The sequence below is a fragment of the Epinephelus fuscoguttatus genome, linkage group LG19 (genome assembly GCF_011397635.1).
Source record: "Epinephelus fuscoguttatus linkage group LG19, E.fuscoguttatus.final_Chr_v1".
Taxonomy (NCBI): domain Eukaryota; kingdom Metazoa; phylum Chordata; class Actinopteri; order Perciformes; family Serranidae; genus Epinephelus; species Epinephelus fuscoguttatus.
This window is the reverse complement of record NC_064770.1, coordinates 23,057,160-23,077,377: the sequence shown is the minus strand read 5'-3', so window position 1 is coordinate 23,077,377 and position 20,218 is coordinate 23,057,160. Positions and strand designations below refer to the sequence as shown.

Below are 20,218 nucleotides of genomic sequence, written 5' to 3'. Positions count from 1 at the left end.
TAGATTACCGTTATTACTATTAAAACGTTTTTTGCTTGGATAAATTGTGGTAAATTGTGATATAAAATAAACTATAAAGACATACAGTGATAAAATAATCATAATTAAAGACACAATCAAAACTGTAAAGTGATGTGGACTGTCATACAAACCTCCAGTCAACTGTAAACTGTATATTATTTCATTATTAACGCCCTGTCATGAATTATTAAGTCCACACAGCGTGTTGTTAGACGTTATGTTCCTCTAACGGTTGTTGTCAGTCGGAGTTAACGGCTCGCGGATACGCCAGTTACCGTTTGAAGATGGTGAGTTGTACCGGCCAGCTGTGTAGTGTTACGGCGTCACGACACTACGGAGGATTCTGGGTAAAATCTTTCAGCAAAGTGAGGTCTGATGCGCACTTTCGGAAGGGGTGCATTAAGGGCGCAGGTTTGCACCCCTTGATAACAACAGAAGACAATTGGGACACCCTACGCACTTGCGCCCCTTAGCGGGAGCGCGCAATTAAGGGGCACAAGGGCGCAAGTGCGGGTATTTGGACAGGGCCTTTGTTTGTCTAGTTTGCATGTTACCCAGCATGCAGTTCGGACACGCTGGAACAAGTCTGAATTTAGACTATAAACTTGTTATTGAAAGCATTTTGGGCGTGTTTTGGGATAGGGGGAGGTTGTTGGTTATTCTGGTACAAACGGGACATGTTCTGGACTGTTTTGTGAATGTTTGTGTGCATGACCGTGACACTTTATTCACGTCGTGAATAAAGTGTCACGGTCATGCACACAAACATTCACAAAACAGACCTGACCCTGGTTGTGTTTCTGTGATTTCACCATCATGGAAAATAATCGATTTTTGAACATTTGTTAATCGTTATTGATTGTCACGTGTCGCATCGCAATGCATCTAAGAATCAATGTATTGGCACACCCCTAGGTACGATCATGTTAGAAGATCTCTTCCAGTCCTCCACCTCAGTCTCCCTGTTGGTGGCCATCATGGGCCTGCTGGTCCTCCACCATTTCTACTCCAGCTTCAACTCCCGAGACAATAAGAGAGAGCCTCCAGGACCTAAACCTCTACCGCTGCTTGGTAACTTGCTTCAGTTGGATCTCAAGCGACTCGACAGCTCTCTTGTTGATGTGAGACAAAACAATGTGGTTCTTTCCATTGCTTTGATAGAAGACAAGAAGCTCATTGAACTTGATTTGGTCTAAAAAGGTCTGCTCTCAACTTATTATGCTCCTATTTGTCTAACAGAATCTTTGCTGTTGTTGGATATCTCCCAACTGTTGTTTTCCATTTCATTCATGGCGTCTTTAAGGGTCAGTTTCGGGTCTTTTACTGTTCTCCATCTATATGCTTTACTTGGGTCAAATCATTGGTCAACATAATGTGCAGTACCATTGTTATGCTGATGATGCAAATGCCCAGTTACAATCTACTAATCACAGCAGCCTAACCCAATTTACCATCTGCCTTTGATATCCATTGCTGGACTTCTCAAAACTTTGTCAAGGCGGGGGTGTTGGTGGCTTGGTGGTGGAGCGGGTGCCCCATGTGCGGGGCTGTTGCCGTGGCAGCCCGGGTTTGATTCCGGCCTGTGGCCCTTCGCTGCGTGTCGCTCCCAAGGATTCATTTGAATGTCCGTATACTGTCTCTGACACATTTGACTACTGTTTACATTTTTCTAGCTGTCAAAGAAACATGGGTCGGTGTTTACAGTGTACCTTGGACCCAAAAAAGTGGTGGTCCTGGCAGGTTACAAGACAGTCAAAGAAGCTCTGGTCAACTACGCAGAAGAGTTTGGAGACAGAGAAATCCCCCCGATTTTTTATGATACAAGTTTTGGTCACGGTAAGACCTACCTTTACTAAATCTTTTGATATACAGTTTGTTTGCATATCAGCACAAAACCAAAAAATATAAATGCACAGTTACAGCAAAAGCAAAACAGATACAGGTTAAATTTAACTTGAATGTCACGTTTATTAACAGGAATTCTGTTTGCAAACGGAGAATCATGGAAAGAGATGAGACGCTTTGCCCTCACCACCCTGAGAGACTTTGGGATGGGCAAACGAATGGCTGAACATAAAATCTTGGAGGAATGCCACCATCTGATCCAAATGTTCGAAAAGCATAAAGGTATGTGGTGTGTACGTGACAACACATGACAGGACGTTCTGATATACAAAAAGATAATGTAATGCTGAGTGGCATTTGACCCACATATCAGGACACCTCTCAGTGTGTGTGCGTTGTAATGATTTTATTTCTCACTGCCTGTTTACAGGGAAACCATTTAATACAACATGTCCGGTCAATTACGCAACATCCAATATCATTTGCAATATCGTGTATGGAAGCAGGTTTGAATATGATGATCCCCGATTCACAAACATGGTGACGCGAGCCAACGAGAACATTCGTGTTGTGGGCTCTGCAGAAATCCAGGTGGGCTTCATATTTGCATTTTAAATTGCTGCTGTTTTAAGAGGATTACACACAATTAATAGTAGCTGACACATTTGATCTATGTATGATTTATGACAAAATTCAAGGAGCAGTGTCTAAGGTTTTGGGGGGATTTAGTGGTATCTAGTGGTGAGGATTGCAGATTGCAACTAGTTGAAACTTCTTGTTCAGGAGGTTTTTTCGTTGCAGCTTTACAACATGTTTCCCAGGCTGGTCAGTTGGGTAAAAGGCCGGCACCTGATATTAAATAATATTGAGACAACCAACAGAGATGTCAAAGATATATTCAAGAGTCTGAAAGAGACACTGAACCCTCACATCTGCAGGGGACTTGTGGACTGTTTTCTGATACGGAAGCAGAAAGAAGAGGTGAGACGACATCCTTTGTGTTTTTCATTTGACATAAAGACCAGTAAAGTTGCATGTCTGTTTTTTAATATGTGGGTGTTCTGTCTGCCAGGACTCCTCTGTTACAAACACTCACTACCATGAGAAGAACATGTTGCATACAGTGACTAACCTGTTTGCTGCTGGTACTGATACCACAGCGACGACACTGAGATGGGCTCTGCTGCTTATGGCTAAATATCCACATATACAAGGTAAGGAGGACGGAGATGAAGCTTGTGGATCTTATGAAAATATGAAGCTGTACAGGCTTTTTTTAACACTTAGAGTCCTTTTTACTTCTTTATTTTCACAATTTCTTTTGTTATGTCTCAGTTTTCATACTAGTTCCAGTATATATAAGTCTCAGTTTGTCTAGACTGCAGTATAGATTGCTTGTTTGAGTTTAAACAAAGCAGAAATGTATAGCTGGGTAATAATCACACAGACACTGGAGCATCTTGATAGCTGAGTGGTTAAAGTGCATTTCCAGTAACATGAGTTATTGGAAATGCACTTTAACCAATAACATGGGTTCATTGGGACATTTGTTGCGTCGTATCCCCTCTCTCTGTCTCAGTTTCTACAGTGCCATCTGTCAAATGCAAAAATTTCAAAAAAAAAAAGAAGAAATCAAATAGACTTGATCTAAATATTAAAAATAAATAATTAAACTGTACTTTTTTTTTAGCCATGCTGGCTGTCTGCTCAAATGGTTCACCACCAAATTTTAAGGCTGGTCTCACTGAAAAAACAGCCACATAGGTTGACTTTGTGATCTTATAGTAAACCATTCGTAGGTTTATATTAATGCAGCCCCCTCTAGTGGCCAGAATATATAGTACAGGAGCAGAGGAGGATGTGAGGTGACCTAGTATAAAAAGAAAGAAAATCTGTGTCATAAGAAGTGCCCCAGGGATGACATTTTTCTGTAGGGCGACATTGAAGTTAGCATCTCCCTGGTTTCACTCATAAAAACTTGTAGAATTTTTTCATTGGATTTTGGATTGTTGCAGAAACCAAACTCAGTGGCAAACAAATGTATATGATACTTCAACATTTTGTTCATCTTTGCAAATGAACACCACTTTTATGAATTCTGAAGCCTTACTTTAATCACCAGAAGAACAAAAGAGGAAAAACTTCAGGCTGTAAACAAACTACACCACAGTTGCAATGTCACCACCGCAAAGAGGCTGTAAAGCCGTGTTTGGCGTGATGACGTTCTGTAGTCTCCTTTAGCAACTTGTTAGCAACCACCTTTATTAAGACACATAAAAGCCTCAAAATTCACTTGTACTGATGTTTTGTTGTTTTTTTTTTCATTGAGCAGAACATGAATGTCTTTTATGCTTGTGTTAACCACAGACCTTATTTCAGGCATCTAATCAAAAATCTCTTCAAAAATCCCATTTACTTCGAGACAAGGGAACTGGGAGTGCAGAAATGCTGTCATTTCCGGGTGTTAGGACTCATTCCAAAAGCAATCTATTGCATGAAGATGGAAGAAGACAGTGTAGGGTGGGCAGCAGGGGTGATGCATGGGTCACACAAGCACAGGACTTTCACACAGGAGACTGGTGTTCGTGGCCTGAAGTCAACAGTGACTTCTTTTAATTACAATGTAGCTTAGTATACTAGTATGTGTAGCATGATACACTATTGATGTACAGTATGTGATGTCTTTGATGTGAAATACATGCAGTTACATTAATAACGAAAGTACTTATCTAAAGCCAAACCACAATGTTTTTGCCGAAACCTAACCACCAAGTTTTATAGCATAATTGCGACTGTTTCATGACGTAAAGAAGGTGTTTAGAACTGCAACCATTAGGGTCCTTACACAAGAAAACGCAAGGTCAGGCATTGGGTGCTACTCTTGTCTTATGGCTTGTGCCAGCTTTCAAGAGTGCAGCAGCAGGTTGCGTCTGAGGTTGCTAAGCAACCTTAACAAGCACCTTATCATTGGCTATTTACCTAAAATCCCAAGTGCATAGTCTTCCTTGCCCAGTTTGTGTAGGCCTATTGTCCATGGAACAGATGGAAAGCTCTGGCAGCCTTGCACTAAAATGAACAACTTTTTCTCCATATATACCACATCATTTATACAGCCCTCAGGATGGTAATAAATGTAATTTTAGGGAAGGTCTAATGGGCTATGTCAGTTTGGAAGTCAGTGGAAATCGACCTATTTTGTCACTGAGGTATGAGAGAGCTGCTAGCTTGGCTGTACACTCATGTTAATTATTTTGTGTCTTCAGACCAGGTCCAGGAGGAGATGGACAGGGTGGTTGGAAGTTGTGTGGTCCAGGTGGATGACCGTAAAAATCTGCCCTACACCGACGCTGTCATCCATGAGACACAGAGACTGGCCAACATCGTCCCCATGTCCCTTCCTCACAAAACCAGCCGAGACGTCACCTTCCAGGGCTACTTTATCAGAGCGGTGAGGCGCTCAGATGTTTCAGCACTTTTCCACAAAGAACAATAATTCATGGAATGTTCATCCATCTCCTAAAACTTGAAAAAGTGACTTTATATGATACACCTTGCTCTCCTCTTTTGGCTGCAGGGGACTACTGTGTTTCCTCTTCTTACTTCTGTTCTGTATGATGAGAGCGAATGGGAGACCCCACACACTTTCAACCCTTCTCACTTCCTGGATGCAGAGGGTAAATTTACCAGGAGAGACGCCTTCATGCCCTTTTCTGCAGGTACAACTTTGTCAAGTTCTTGTTGTTCAGGGTATACAGAGATATTTTCACAGCATGATCCACACATACTGCAAATCTCTTCATTCCTGCAGGTCGCAGGGTGTGTCTTGGGGAAAGTCTGGCTAAGATGGAGCTGTTCCTCTTCTTCACCTCCCTCCTTCAGCGCTTTCTTCACTCCTGCACCTGGAGTCACAGAGGATGAACTGGATCTGACACCAGCTGTGGGTCTCACCCTTGGCCCTTCACCTCATGAGCTGTGTGCCGTCAGTCGCCAGTGAGGAAGAGAGCTGGAGCATGGCACTATTACTGCCTTTACTCAGCCTCACATGGGGCAGCTACACAGTGTGTAGGAATATGAATTTGTACTTAATGACAAAGCTACGTTAGCCTTACTATTCTTGCTCTTAAGCCACTGTTGATTATTCTCACAAAGACATGTACTTTGTAGATTGTAATTTGCATAGAGCAGCAAAGGGCAGAATTTTTTTTGTAATGTATACGTAGCCGATACATCATGTATGTCTAAAATTACAATCAGCTACATTTATGTACCAGTATTTTCTTTTGGTAACTGATTTTTTTTCTTCTAGAGAAATACTTAATAAAAACAAAACAAACAAAAAAAACCAAATCCTAGACACACCTTTTTTTCAGTGGTTGCTGATGGAAAAGACAAAAAGTTGAGGTACTTCCAAGGATATACTAAAGGGAAATATACATTTTAACTGCTTTTAAATGATATTTTGGTCAGTTGACTGTAACCCTAATTTCTCATCATGCTAAGTTGTATGGATAAGCTGTGTTTTAATACCAACAATCGTAAGGTTGGTGACCCAGTCTATTTAGTCAAGAACTGAAAACAAGGCAATTCTGTTTGCATAAGTAAAATGAGTGTGAGTACTTCCTGTAGAACACATGGGGGTAGAATATAGATTGGGTTGGGCAGATGTAAAGAAGCTGACTAACCAGTTTCTTAGATATCTTGGTTGATGGAAACACACCCAGTGGAGATTTAATTTCTTTTCTGCTCTTGAGAAGGTTTTAAAAATCTTAAGAAGGCTTTCCACATGAAAGGTGGATTTGTAACTTAAAACCTGTGAGACCTACCTACCTACCTTTAAACTTTGGTACAAGCTGATTAACAAATCTTTGCAAGCACACTATCAGTTTAATCCTTTAGGTACAATCCCATATTACTAAATGACAGCACAAAATGCACACTTTGTGGTATCAGAACTGTGTCCTACTTCCCACATGTATTTATGTACGTGCAACTTGGTTTGTCTCCTGAGGACAAAGCAGTCAAACAAGTTTTCAAGTTCTAAGCATTTACTGTATCCCTCAATGGCTCAAAGGCCATGTCACGAATCGTTTTTCACTGACAGTTTAACTGAGGTGAGATGAGTGTGTTTTATGGCGTCATTGGTGCGGCCTTTATAAAAGGCGGTGCAGACGCTTGGTCGATCGCCCCTCCCATTGACTTAGCTGAGGCAACAATCAAATCGGATGAAAGTAGAAGCCCATTCAGCTGTTAAATGAAATGGTTTCCTAAAAGGAGTTGGATCTAGGTACGATTAGGGGTATGCCATCTTAGGCACCTCACGATTTGATTATTAAACGATTATTACGATTATCACGATTATCGATGCATCTTTTTCCCCATACAGGATTTCTTTTAAACAAGGTATTTTGTCAGTATCCATTAATTGAAGTAAACAACAAAATTTACCTCCATTATCTTTTATTTATATAAGACCAAACGATCCAACACATTTCCCACAACAAAAAGCTGCTCTTATTACATAAAGTGTAATACATAAAGTGCCTTTAGAAATAAGACTTCTTTTAACAAAATCCTCTGCTGTTTTCACAGATTTCTGTACTAGCAAGTTTAATACAAAACAAATAGCTTATTCTGCTTATTCAGAAATAATAAATAAAGACTTCCAAACAAAATCCTTTACAAATAACTTATTTTAACTAAAATCCTCAGCTTTTTGCACAGAGTTCTGTAGGTGTAATACAAAAAACCCCCAAACTATTAGCTTGTTCAGCTTATTCAAAGTCAAAGTCAAAGTTAGCTTTACTGTCAATTTCTCCACATGTACCAGACGACATGCTGAGGAATCGAGAAGATGTTTCTCTCTATCCCACGGTGACAGGATAAAATGCACAAGCACAACAGTTAAAGACATTTCCTAACACTAAACAGTAAAGTGCACAACAGATAAAGACATTTATTAATACTAAAAGAAACAATGAAAATAAAATATAAAATCTATAAAAACTAAAATCTAAATATGTATAGTAGTGAAGCAGAAGTTTCTGTATAGGCTATGTTAAATAGTGCGAAAACAGTAATAGCAGCAGATGTATTTTACTGTAGTAGTGCAAAAGGACAGTCAATCTGAAGGTCAGGGTTCAGAGTCCAGAGTGTTTTGGGGGGAGGAGCAGAGGGGAGGGAGTGGGAGAGTGGGGAGAGAGCTCAGCATCCTGACAGCCTGGTGTATGAGGCTGTCTGTGAGTCTGGTGGAGCGAGGACGGAGGCTCCGGTACTTTGTCCCTGAGGGCAGGAGGCTGAACAGACTGTGTGCGGGGTGAGGCAGGTGATGTATATGTCTTGTAGGGAGGGAGGGCACTGATCTAACATAAAGGATACTTTATTCAGTAATAACAGCTACCCTGCATGCTTTCTTCAGTGATTCCAGTACTTCAGAACTGCTTTCCGGGTGAAATATTTAAGGTATTGAAGTTAGCGACGGATGTTGAGATTCGCGGAGAAGTTTTCTCAATCCTTCCTCAATTGTTCGCTGGTTTGTAGCAACAACCGGCGTCTTCTTCTCCTCCTCCTCCTCCTCCTCCTCCTCTGGCTCTAACCCGGGGTGGAAACGCTTGAGGTGCTGTCTCATGTTCGTCGTGTTATCACTGTACTTGAGTCTTGTTTTACACGCCGTACACACGGAGTAGCTTTTGTTAATGCTCTTTCTGTCTTAATGTTCATAAAAACCGAAATGCCGCCACACGCTGGATTTTAACCCTGATGAGTGAACCTCGCGCTCAGTGACAGTACCAAAGATACTGGATTACTACAAGATGGTCCACCTACAATATAGCTACCAAAGACGGTGGATAAGTATCTTTGATGTTGGCTAACATGACAGTCTGTTATCTGTCCGGGCGTTCGCGAACGAGCCGAGTCTTTGAACCGGCTCTTTAGAGTGAACTAGCCAGTTCCTAATTTCTTTGGCCCTGTCCAAATACCCACACTTGCGCCCTGAGGTCTTCCCTGAAGTGCACTTGCCAAAAGTACAGTTAGGGGCGCAAGTGCGCAAGGGATTGATGCTGTTTAAAAAGGAGAATTGGGACAGTTGCGTACACGTCACTTCCGTTTGGGTCCAGCTGGTCCGTCTCCTAGGAGACGAAACATGGCGTTAGAGGAAATAACGTTGTTTGCAGCACCGCTACTGCAAATGATAAATAGATACAATCAGCGAATGATGAGGAGGATTAGGAGCCGCAGGAGAAGGCGGCATCTACATCAGATCCAAGTATTGATGCTGATGCCCAACCAACAGGTAAATTAAATTAAATTTTACTCTTGAATTTACCTGTTAATAATGTGTATATTAGCTGTAACATCTTTTTTTACTTTACCATTAATGTAGCCTAGATTATCGTTATTACTATTAAAACGTTTTTTGCTTGGATAAATTGTGGTAAATTGTGATATAAAATAAACTATAAAGACATACGGTGATAAAATAATAATTAAATTAATTAATTAATTAAAGACACAATCAAAACTGTAAAGTGATGTGGACTGTCATACAAACCTCCAGTCAACTGTAAACTGTATATTATTTCATTATTAACGCCCTGTCATGAATTATTAAGTCCACACAGCGTGTTGTTAGACGTTATGTTCCTCTAACGGTTGTTGTCAGTCGGAGTTAACGGCTCGCGGATACGCCAGTTACCATTTGAAGATGGTGAGTTGTACCGGCCAGCTGTGTAGTGTTACGGCGTCACGACACTACGGAGGATTCTGGGTAAAATCTTTCAGGAAAGTGAGGTCTGATGCGCACTTTCGGAAGGGGTGCATTAAGGGCGCAGGTTTGCACCCCTTGATAACAACAGAAGACAATTGGGACACCCTACGCACTTGCGCCCCTTAGCGGGAGCGCGCAATTAAGGGGCACAAGGGCGCAAGTGCGGGTATTTGGACAGGGCCTTTGTTTGTCTAGTTTGCATGTTACCCAGCATGCAGTTCGGACACGCTGGAACAAGTCTGAATTTAGACTATAAACTTGTTATTGAAAGCATTTTGGGCGTGTTTTGGGATAGGGGGAGGTTGTTGGTTATTCTGGTACAAACGGGACATGTTCTGGACTGTTTTGTGAATGTTTGGACAGGGCCAAAGAAATTAGGAACTGGCTAGTTCACTCTAAAGAGCCGGTTCACTGACCGTGACACTTTATTCACGTCGTGAATAAAGTGTCACGGTCATGCACACAAACATTCACAAAACAGACCTGACCCTGGTTGTGTTTCTGTGATTTCACCATCATGGAAAATAATCGATTTTTGAACATTTGTTAATCGTTATTGATTGTCACGTGTCGCATCGCAATGCATCTAAGAATCAATGTATTGGCACACCCCTAGGTACGATCATGTTAGAAGATCTCTTCCAGTCCTCCACCTCAGTCTCCCTGTTGGTGGCCATCATGGGCCTGCTGGTCCTCCACCATTTCTACTCCAGCTTCAACTCCCGAGACAATAAGAGAGAGCCTCCAGGACCTAAACCTCTACCGCTGCTTGGTAACTTGCTTCAGTTGGATCTCAAGCGACTCGACAGCTCTCTTGTTGATGTGAGACAAAACAATGTGGTTCTTTCCATTGCTTTGATAGAAGACAAGAAGCTCATTGAACTTGATTTGGTCTAAAAAGGTCTGCTCTCAACTTATTATGCTCCTATTTGTCTAACAGAATCTTTGCTGTTGTTGGATATCTCCCAACTGTTGTTTTCCATTTCATTCATGGCGTCTTTAAGGGTCAGTTTCGGGTCTTTTACTGTTCTCCATCTATATGCTTTACTTGGGTCAAATCATTGGTCAACATAATGTGCAGTACCATTGTTATGCTGATGATGCAAATGCCCAGTTACAATCTACTAATCACAGCAGCCTAACCCAATTTACCATCTGCCTTTGATATCCATTGCTGGACTTCTCAAAACTTTGTCAAGGCGGGGGTGTTGGTGGCTTGGTGGTGGAGCGGGTGCCCCATGTGCGGGGCTGTTGCCGTGGCAGCCCGGGTTTGATTCCGGCCTGTGGCCCTTTGCTGCGTGTCGCTCCCTCTCTCTCTCCCCCTTTCACGCGTGTCTGTCTTGTCCATTAAAGGCTAAAAAATGCCAAAAAAAAATGCCAAAAAAAAAAATATATATATATATATATAAATAAAACTTTGTCAAGCCTAACAATGACAGAACAAAAACGATATTGTTTGCTGAGCTTGGTTTCACTCCTTAGTCATCGAAATCCGACGCCTGGACAGTGACTTGCGGCGTCAGAAACCAATGAAAAAGGACATCCTTTGACGTCAGCATGATATGTGGCTGGTTGCTATAATTTAACTGGGCTTGGCAGCATCAGGGGGGAACACAGCGGGACTAGGACGAAAGTTAATCCAGCGAAAGCCTGATTGGAGCGGTCGGGAGGGGTGGTGGATGGGTTCAACAAACACTGACCTTCACCCAAAAGAATGGTGTTTGCATCCCGTAAGATTCTACAGCCAAACGATGCTCTTATTTCCTAAACCCAACCATGTGTGTTTGTTGTTGAAGGAAACAAATGTCAATTTGCGGTGCTGTACCGATGTAGTGCGTTTATTTTGAAAGAGACTGTATGAAAACGTTAAATTTCCTGTGAAAACTGAAGTGTATTTTGAAAGAAGACAATGCATGCAACAGGCCAGAACGTCAACAACCAACGCAGCCAGGGTACTTTGCACGTTGTATGTGGACGAGGAAAGTCCATGACCAAACGTTGATATGTGATGAGGTCGGAGTGAGAATGTGTTGCTTTGCTACACCCAGTTCTGTCCGTCTACAATCTTGGAGCCCTATCACATAACATAAAGCCAACTTTTGTTTGTCGTGACAACCAACTAAAGAACATTGTTCAGTCATGCTTTTTCCAGCTTAGTTGATTAAAAAAAATTTGATCTCTTTTAACCTTTGACCTTGGCGACCAGGGTGTACTCCACCTCTTGCCCGATGTCAGCTGTAATAGGCTCCAGCCCCCTCGCTACTCTGTACCAGGATAGGTGGTTATGGACACTGAATGAATAAATTAATCATATTATTTATTTATTTTTTTGGTATTTTATCTTGTTGTGAAGGGCTTCATAACATTGTTATAAAGTGTTACATAGATAAATCATTAAGTTTTAAGTTTTTGACTGTCCTCAGTATAAGTCCATCTTTTTAGCTATCCAAAAAATATGGACCAGTGTTCACAGTCTACTTTGGATGGAAGAAGGTGGTGGTCCTGGCAGGATACAGGACTGTCAAAGAGGCTCTGGTCAACCACGCTGAGGAGTTTGGAGACCGAGAGATCACTCCTATATTCTATGATTTCAACAAAGGACATGGTGAGAATGTATTTTGAGAGTGTTTTATTAATAACTTGCTATTGTCCTTGTCCAAACAAGCCCACCTGCTTTTATTCTCCAGGCATACTATTTTCCAATGGTGACTCGTGGAAAGAAATGAGGCGTTTTGCTCTAACCACACTGAGAGATTTTGGGATGGGCAAAAGGATTAGTGAAGGGAAAATCATTGAGGAATGTCGCTACCTGGTTGAAGAATTTGAACAACATGAAGGTAACATTATGTCCTCTAAAACACTGCACAGGTTTTTACAGCACTCCCTAGAATAAGTTACACTTGTCTTATAGTCTTACTCTTCTTCTCCCAGGTAAAGCCTTCAACAACACCCAGGCAGTTAATTATGCAGCTGCAAACATTATCACAGCCATCATGTTTGGAAAGAGGTTTGACTATAGAGATCCTGTCTTGCACATTATCTTTGACAGAGAACACGAGTCTGTCCGTCTGACTGGATCAGCATCCATCCAGGTATGACAGAGTGATTTCAGATTGAGTGATTTTGGATGATTACAAGGACATTTGACAGAGCTGTTGATGTTACCGACTTGTTTGACCTAAGAAGTAAGCGATTAATAATATTGCTGTTGTAGTCCATGAAATATTTGGCAAAACTTAATTTTGCAGCTTCTTAATTTGATTAAACACCTAGTCCCTTTTAATAGCCCGGTGTTGCTACACATTTTGACAAATAAAGGCCCATCTCAATTAGAAGCCTGGTCTGTTTGCCAAGCAGTTCATTTTTATAGAAGTTCTTGTTGGCTACCCACTTGAGCAAATGTTGGTTAGCTGCTATGATCACACATACAAATATAACCAAGCACACCAAAGAAGACCAAAATTTATTATGTCCAAATATGTGTCCATTCCTCCCTTATCCACTAAGTTGTTCATATTCCTTTAGTCCGTAAGGGTCAACCTGGTCTTTAGGCAGTGACCTGTGGCGTCAGACAATGACAAATAAAGGCGTCCTAGCTGTTATAGTATTCAGCGGCATCAGGGGGAAACGCGGTGGGACAAAAGGAAAGTTAAGGCGGCGAAAGTCCGAATAGGGTAGGCAGTAAAGGTGGTGGTGGATGGGTCCAACAAATACTGACTTTCACCCGGGAGAGCGGTGTTTGCGTCCAAAAAAAAAATCATAACTCGTCATAACTCTGTCTATCTGATGCGCTGTCTGTCAGAGTTAGATCAAATTAAAGATCAAATTAATGATTCATATTTAATGTAATTTGAAGCCTAATTTTCATACAAGTAATATTCATACTGGTTTATATTTGATTGTATTTCCCATCTTAGCTGAGCAACAGTCTGTTGAGATCAGTAATTTAAAAGCCCGGGCTATGATCAGTCAAAATAATTTATTTAGAAGGGCACAAACTACCTCCAGTTTATTACATTAAGTTATACCTATACTTACAGTTCGTACCAGTGATGTGTTGTGGAAAATTCTGTTACATTAAAATTTGGAATTTATGATCGCGGAAAATAAAGCATCCCCAAGCATTTATGTCACATTAAATGATAAACAACTGAGTCTAAAACATGGACTGAATGAAACCAGCTGGACTGTAACATCTGTTATTAAATCCTACATAGATAGTTTGTATTGTGCTCCATTACAGATATACAACCTGTTTCCTTGGCTCGGGCCTTGTCTTAAAAACTGGAGGGCTTTGATGAGGAATGGGGAGGACTACAGGAATGACGTAAGACGCTTGATAGCAGAGCTGAAGGAGACTCTGAACCCTGAGATGTGCAGATGCTTTGTTGATGCATTCCTGACCCGTATGATGAATCTGGAGGTGAGGTGTCCGACTCCAGTGAATCCACTGGCTGATATTAGTAACTCAGTAACTCAGTCCCTCTTTTCTGTGTTACAGGAGTCTGAAATCAAGGATTCGTACTATCATGACGACAACCTTCACTACAGTGTGATGAATCTGCTCACAGCTGGGACTGACACTACAGCATATACACTTCAGTGGTGCCTCCTCTTTATGGCGAAGTACCCACATTTTCAAGGTGCTCGTCCCTGGTGAAATTCAGTTAACATTGTTTGCATAAAATTGGGTTAACTTTTCAAATTCATCTCAATTTTATGTGAGTCCAGACCGGGTCCAGGAGGAGCTGGACAGGGTGGTTGGAAGCCGTCAGGTTGGAGTAGAGGACAGGAAGAACCTGCCGTACACTGATGCTGTCATTCATGAGTCACAAAGATTTGCTAACATTGGCCCGTTGGCTATTCCTCACAAAACCAGCCGAGACGTCACCTTCCAGGGCTACTTTATCAAAGAGGTCAGTTGCACTGCACATTTGCTTTTGTTAGATATTTTCTTCTCTGAAAACAATTCTGTGGTTCCAAGATTTTAAACAATACACCTTGGTCTCTGCTTTTGGCTGCAGGGAACTACTGTGTTTCCTTTTCTTACTTCTGTCCTGTATGATGAAAGCGAATGGGAGACCCCACACACTTTCAACCCTTCCCACTTCCTGGATAAGGAGGGTGAATTTATCAGGAGAGACGCCTTCATGCCCTTTTCTGCAGGTACAACAACTGTGCATAGATATATCACAATCCTAAAGACATGATCCAGTTTAACTCGCTGCAACTCTTTGCTCTCACAGGTCGCAGGGTGTGTCTGGGAGAGAGTCTGGCCAGAACGGAGCTGTTCCTCTTCTTCACCTCCCTCCTTCAGCGCTTTCGCTTCACTCCTCCACCTGGAGTCACAGAGGATGAACTGGATCTGACACCAGCTGTTAGCTTCATCCTTAACCCTTTACCTCATGAGCTGTGTGCTGTCAGTCGCCAGTGAGGAAGAGAGCTGGAGCATGTAAAGCATGAGAAGTACCAGCCAATCACAGCAGAGCAGGGTGGGACTAGGTGAAACACTCTCGGGGAAAAATGTGTGGTTATAACTGTTTGTTTCACTGGTGTAAATGTTGTTTTAGTGAGCAAACTGAGCAGCCAGCAGATGTCCCCATGTCCCCATGTTGAACCACCTTGCGTCTTCGAACACAGATAATAGTGGTGGTGGTTTAAGTCTTTCCAGTTGAAATGGGACAACCCTTCAAGACTGATATGTCATCGGTAGTCATCAGAGCTGTCATTTACATAAAAAAAAAAAGTGTCAAGTGTTGCTGGACATTGTAAACATGCTGTGTTCTGCTGTGCTGATTTCTTTTGTAGTACTTGCCAATCTCATGTCTTTATCATCCTGGGAAATACAAATTTGCCTGCCAAACATTTAGCGCTAGCTAGTGATCGCACAATGATTCATGGGTGACAGTTTGCATATCAGTAATATTGTGTGCTGTAAATGAAATGTTTTATTAATAGATAGGCCAAATTATCTTTGCCAATAATATGTTGAAATCTTGTTAAGTATTTTCAGATATATTTAATTAGATATATACATTTAAAAAACAATCATTTTGCAGACATCCTGTAATAACTCTGAAGACTCCCTAGGGGTCACAGCTATACAATATTGGGGGAGACAATCTGATACTTCCTGAGTGTTGAGGGTATCTTGTACCCCCAAAAGTGTATTGTGATTACAGCCCTGCTTCATATTCCTGCTTCTCCGCCACTAATGATTATTTTCATAGATGGATGTACTTGATTTTGTAGATTGTTATTCGTCAGGGCTATAAATCATGTCATATATTACTATAAATAAATTTACATCTGCCTCTTCTTATAGCTGAACTCCATTTCTAAACCAAACTTTTATTCTGGTCCCTGTGTCTTTTTTTCTTCTACATAAATACAACATAATTAAAACCACTGTCTTTTTTTCAGTGTGATCTTAAAAACCAGACAAAAAGTAGAAGTATTTCTATGGATTTAATAAAGGTGAAAATATATTGAAACTACTTTTAACGTATGATTTTGTCTGTTGACCGTTGACCCTCATTCTCCATCTTTCTAACTTGTATTTAGCAAATGGTTCCTTTCAACAGGCTGCAGGCTGCATTACCAACAGCCATTGGAACCCAGCTGATTTTGTCAAAAAACAAAGGAACGACGATTTTTTTACACTAACACAGTCCATGTGTCGGTGCTTGCCAGTGCGTGTGTGGGTATGTGACATTTCAACATGTTGAGCTAATTAACACCCAAGCTGCTGAACCAGTTTCTATAATATTTCTACAGACGCCCGAGGTGGGGATTTAATTTCTGTTATTGTTCTGCTCTTGAGGAGGATGTGAGTATCTAAAAGAAGGCTCTCAGCATAAAAGGTTGATTTGTAACTTAAAACCTGTGAGGTTGAATTCAAAAGAGTGAAAACCACTCAGAGAAAATTTCCTTTTTCTCTGATAACTTCAGATCCAGAGGTTTTTACTGGGAGCTGAATTATCCGCAAAGGTCTGTTCCTCTCAAGAAATAACTAACTAACTAACTAAACTAGTAATTTAAACCTGTAAAAACACTGAATAAGCACTTTCACGTGACAGATCTGTGTTTTTCACTCTTCTCTTGTCGCAGAGGAGCTGCAAAATATGGTAGCAGATGTAAAAATGCAAAAATTTGAAAACATGAATGGCTCTATCTAGAGACAGTTTTTGTTTGTCCATCTTAGGCTACTGTAGAAACATGGCAGTGCAACATGGTGATCTCCGAGGACATGTAGATATCAAGCCCCAACCTCCGGGGGAGACGAGTGAGACCAATGCGGAAGTGCCAAAAACTGCAGTTCACTGACTGTCCACTTGAGGCTGGCTCCGGAAGTGAGTAAATTCCCATAGACCCCCATGTTAAAATGCCCAACTTTACAGCCTGGTACAAAAAATGGTTTTGGGCTCTATAGTTAAGTTCCCCTTTCATGACAACTCTGGGGGGGGAGGGGGGGGTGAATTTTTTTCTAACTCTTCGTTTAAATGTCATTAAGGTTTGAAATTGCGCATAATTAAGGGCGTGGTCACTTTGACTGACAGGTCGCACCATCACGGGTGGCTAACTAGCATGCTAACTAGCCGCTGGCTCTGCTGCAGAGCTGAGCCTCGACTCGGCCGTCTGCTCGGCGTCATCTCAGCCAATTCGTGCCCATGTTCAAGGCATTGAACCTGTACTCTTAGCCGTGCTTGCGCCTTTCGGATAATTTTTCAGGCAGATATTGGAGTAATATGGCTTGCTGTTCGACTAATTATACCAACAGACCGTCCAAGAAGTCTGTGCTCCAGGTTTTTCGGTAAGTGAAATTCTTAAATTCTAGTATTATTTTATTTATGTTTATATGTTAGCACTAATTAGCGGGTATCGGTGTCTGCGGTCACTACGGTCACCACCTAGCTTGTCAGCAGCGTGTATCGGTGTTTGCGGTCACCACCTAGCTTGTCAGCTGATTATTATATTATTAAGTCTTTATTTAATACATGTAAAATCACGTTGATACCGGAGGTCTCATTTTCAAATGCGACCTGTATCACAGCAGCAACATCCACATCAAGTTACAGAGCCACAGACAATACGATACAACACAAGCTTAGCTCGTTAACTAGCTAACCAGCCAGCTAACGGTTAGCCTTCGAGCAAGACGCCAGTCCGGGGATGCATCGAAGTCAGAGCCTGACAGAGAAGTGTTAGGATTTAGGCATTTAGGGAGAGAATATTTTGAACAAAAGGCTGAGGCTGTGTGAGGTTTGAAAATAAAGGTCCACCACGTTAGTTAGCTAACGTGATGCAATGTTAACGTTGTCATATGAGCAGTGTAACATTAACATAACATTAAGGCTATACTTGTGTATGTGAATTAAAAAGTGGCGAACTGTGTGAAATTACAATAAGGTGTGTAACGTAATTGAAAAACCTAATGTGACATTTGACTGTCACATATAAAATATTAAGAAGATTAGTGTATGATATAGGCCTGTGTTTACACAACAATAGATAATGCACAGACAGAATATGAGGACTGTGATGGCCGCCACCTTTTTGTTTTGCTAAAATAAATTGATTATGATCTGTTAAACATTGAAGTAAGTTAAGTTGTATTGTTTGCATGTAATGGAGTCTGTTAAGTAGGTAACCTAACACAAATATTACTTTTAATATCTATTTGTCTGTGTAAAGTTTTCCTCTAGGTGACCCAGACAGACTGGACCAGTGGACACTCAACACGAGGAGACAGAACTGGACTCCAAACAAGACTTCCCATCTGTGCAGTGAACACTTTGAGAGTCATCACTTCAGCACTGACTCCAGGATAAAGATACCTTTTTTCATACAGTACCTCACAAAGAGTCAAGAAACTTATTAGTTTGAAATGATGAATTATTGTCCATAATACATTTAAATGCATTACATAAATTACTAATTGTCATACATTACTAAGTACTCGATTAGGGCACAGCTTGCTCCGTACTATTCCTGATAAGGTGAAAATACTGACACACCAGTGCAGTTTAGTGTTCCCCTGATGCAAAAGGCCAAATGAAGATTTTATTAATCAAGGAACATGACATGTATTTACCAACTCTAACATTTTAGTGCCTTTTATGCAAAGACCCTTTATCAAAGTGAGAATTACTACCTTTTTCCCCACACACAGTCTGTGAAGAACCAATGGAAAAAATATTCTCATAATGAGACAGCCGAACATAGCATGATTCCACAGTGGCAGTGAGCTTTGAGAACAGTTCAGTTTCCTTTTGATAGCAACAATTATTTTAATGTGGATGAATTGCATACTGTACATTCATACTCCAGTTGTCTTGATAGTACAGTTAAATTTAAAATCACATTCAAATATAAAGTTGAATATCTACAGAAAACATAAAACTATTTTATGAATGACAGCCACTTACTCAGCAATAAGATCATTTTGGTGGTGAGTGGGCTGTAGTCAATGTTTTCTACCTGTGTTTTTAACCTATTATCTTTCTCTCATGTAGGACACTTGTGGAAAGTTACAACGCCTCGACCAATGTGATATTTACTCCACAGTAAAGAGGTTGTTTAACAAGAAATTAAGATTTTGCAAATTTTGCAAAATCCATAGGTTTTATAATTACTGTTATAAATCTTTTCATTTATTTCATGTGTACTTTTTGTAACATTTTAAAATGGATGTTTTCATGAATGCAAGCTTTGACTTAATTTTGTTAAACTGTTTGTGAAATGGTTCGAATTTTTGTGATATAAAGTGGATCAGACAAAATTTACTTTAGAGTAAAAGCAATTTTTTTGAAAGCTGTCTTTCATCAGTTTTCTGTGATGATTGGAAATATAGTGGTGATTTAAACCTTTAACAAAATACAATAGTTATTAATGGCATCTTAATGTTTTCATTTATGTCTTAACATTTACCCAAGTTTGCATTTATTTTAGCAGAATGTAAATAAAAAAAAAAATGAAAAGCTGATGTTATGTGCTGGTTTTGTTTGGACATTTCTTTAAGACAAATGAAGAAAATTCACTGAGAAAGTCTCCTCCTTTTGTGAAAAACAAGGAAATATGTGCACACTGAATAGTTAAGTCCCGTAGGAGGTATTATTTATTTGTGACGTTGTGACATATGAGAAGGTTCTGTGGGTATTGCTCGGTATTGAGACTTATATAGTGAGGCTAAAAAAACCAGCAACACATAATTGGCTGATTATCTTTCTGCTTGCCTCACTATAAAAACGTCACAGTACCTTTGCCTGAGGAAGACCCTCTCAGAGTTGGCAACATAGTGAACAAGTGATACCTCCTTGGGGGCTTCAAAACTATTGTGTCCAGCTAATTCTTTGTTTTTCACTTTGAGCCCTTTTATCCAGTCACATTCTTCTGTGTTAAAACTAGACTTCTAACAGAGCAGCAAACAAAGGTTACTCTCCAAAATCTTCTCAGGCTCTGCTGCTGGGTGTAAGGTGCTTAGTTATCTTCAAGTACAAAGTTAAAATAATCAGGCCCACACAGAAATGGACAGCTTAATTTTTTGTCAGTGTCAATGTTAAACATTAATGCTTAATGTTTTGTCTG

The 20,218-nt window shown here is 40.7% G+C and overlaps 1 protein-coding gene across 1 annotated transcript; it reads left to right on the top strand.

The window, feature by feature from the left end:
- The first annotated feature begins 868 nt into the window (after nt 1–868).
- Nucleotides 869–16,020, top strand: LOC125879012 (cytochrome P450 2K1-like). Its single transcript, XM_049560585.1, has 14 exons — nt 869–1,142; nt 1,695–1,857; nt 1,999–2,148; nt 2,297–2,457; nt 2,668–2,847; nt 10,277–10,453; nt 12,074–12,236; nt 12,319–12,468; nt 12,563–12,723; nt 13,875–14,054; nt 14,133–14,274; nt 14,363–14,547; nt 14,656–14,797; nt 14,878–16,020. Exons 1-14 carry the CDS (start codon nt 945–947, stop codon nt 15,063–15,065), a joined length of 2,340 nt encoding a protein of 779 aa, XP_049416542.1. The 5' UTR covers nt 869–944; the 3' UTR covers nt 15,066–16,020.
- Nucleotides 16,021–20,218: the final 4,198 nt, after the last annotated feature.

Excerpts from the sequence above, each read along its gene's own strand:
- LOC125879012 (XM_049560585.1), top strand. The coding sequence starts at position 945 with ATGTTAGAAGATCTCTTCCAGTCCTCCACCTCAGTCTCCCTGTTGGTG. Across the intron at positions 1,143-1,694 it reads TCGACAGCTCTCTTGTTGAT|CTGTCAAAGAAACATGGGTC; the intron begins GTGAGACAAAAC and ends ACATTTTTCTAG. Across the intron at positions 14,798-14,877 it reads CTTCATGCCCTTTTCTGCAG|GTCGCAGGGTGTGTCTGGGA; the intron begins GTACAACAACTG and ends TTGCTCTCACAG.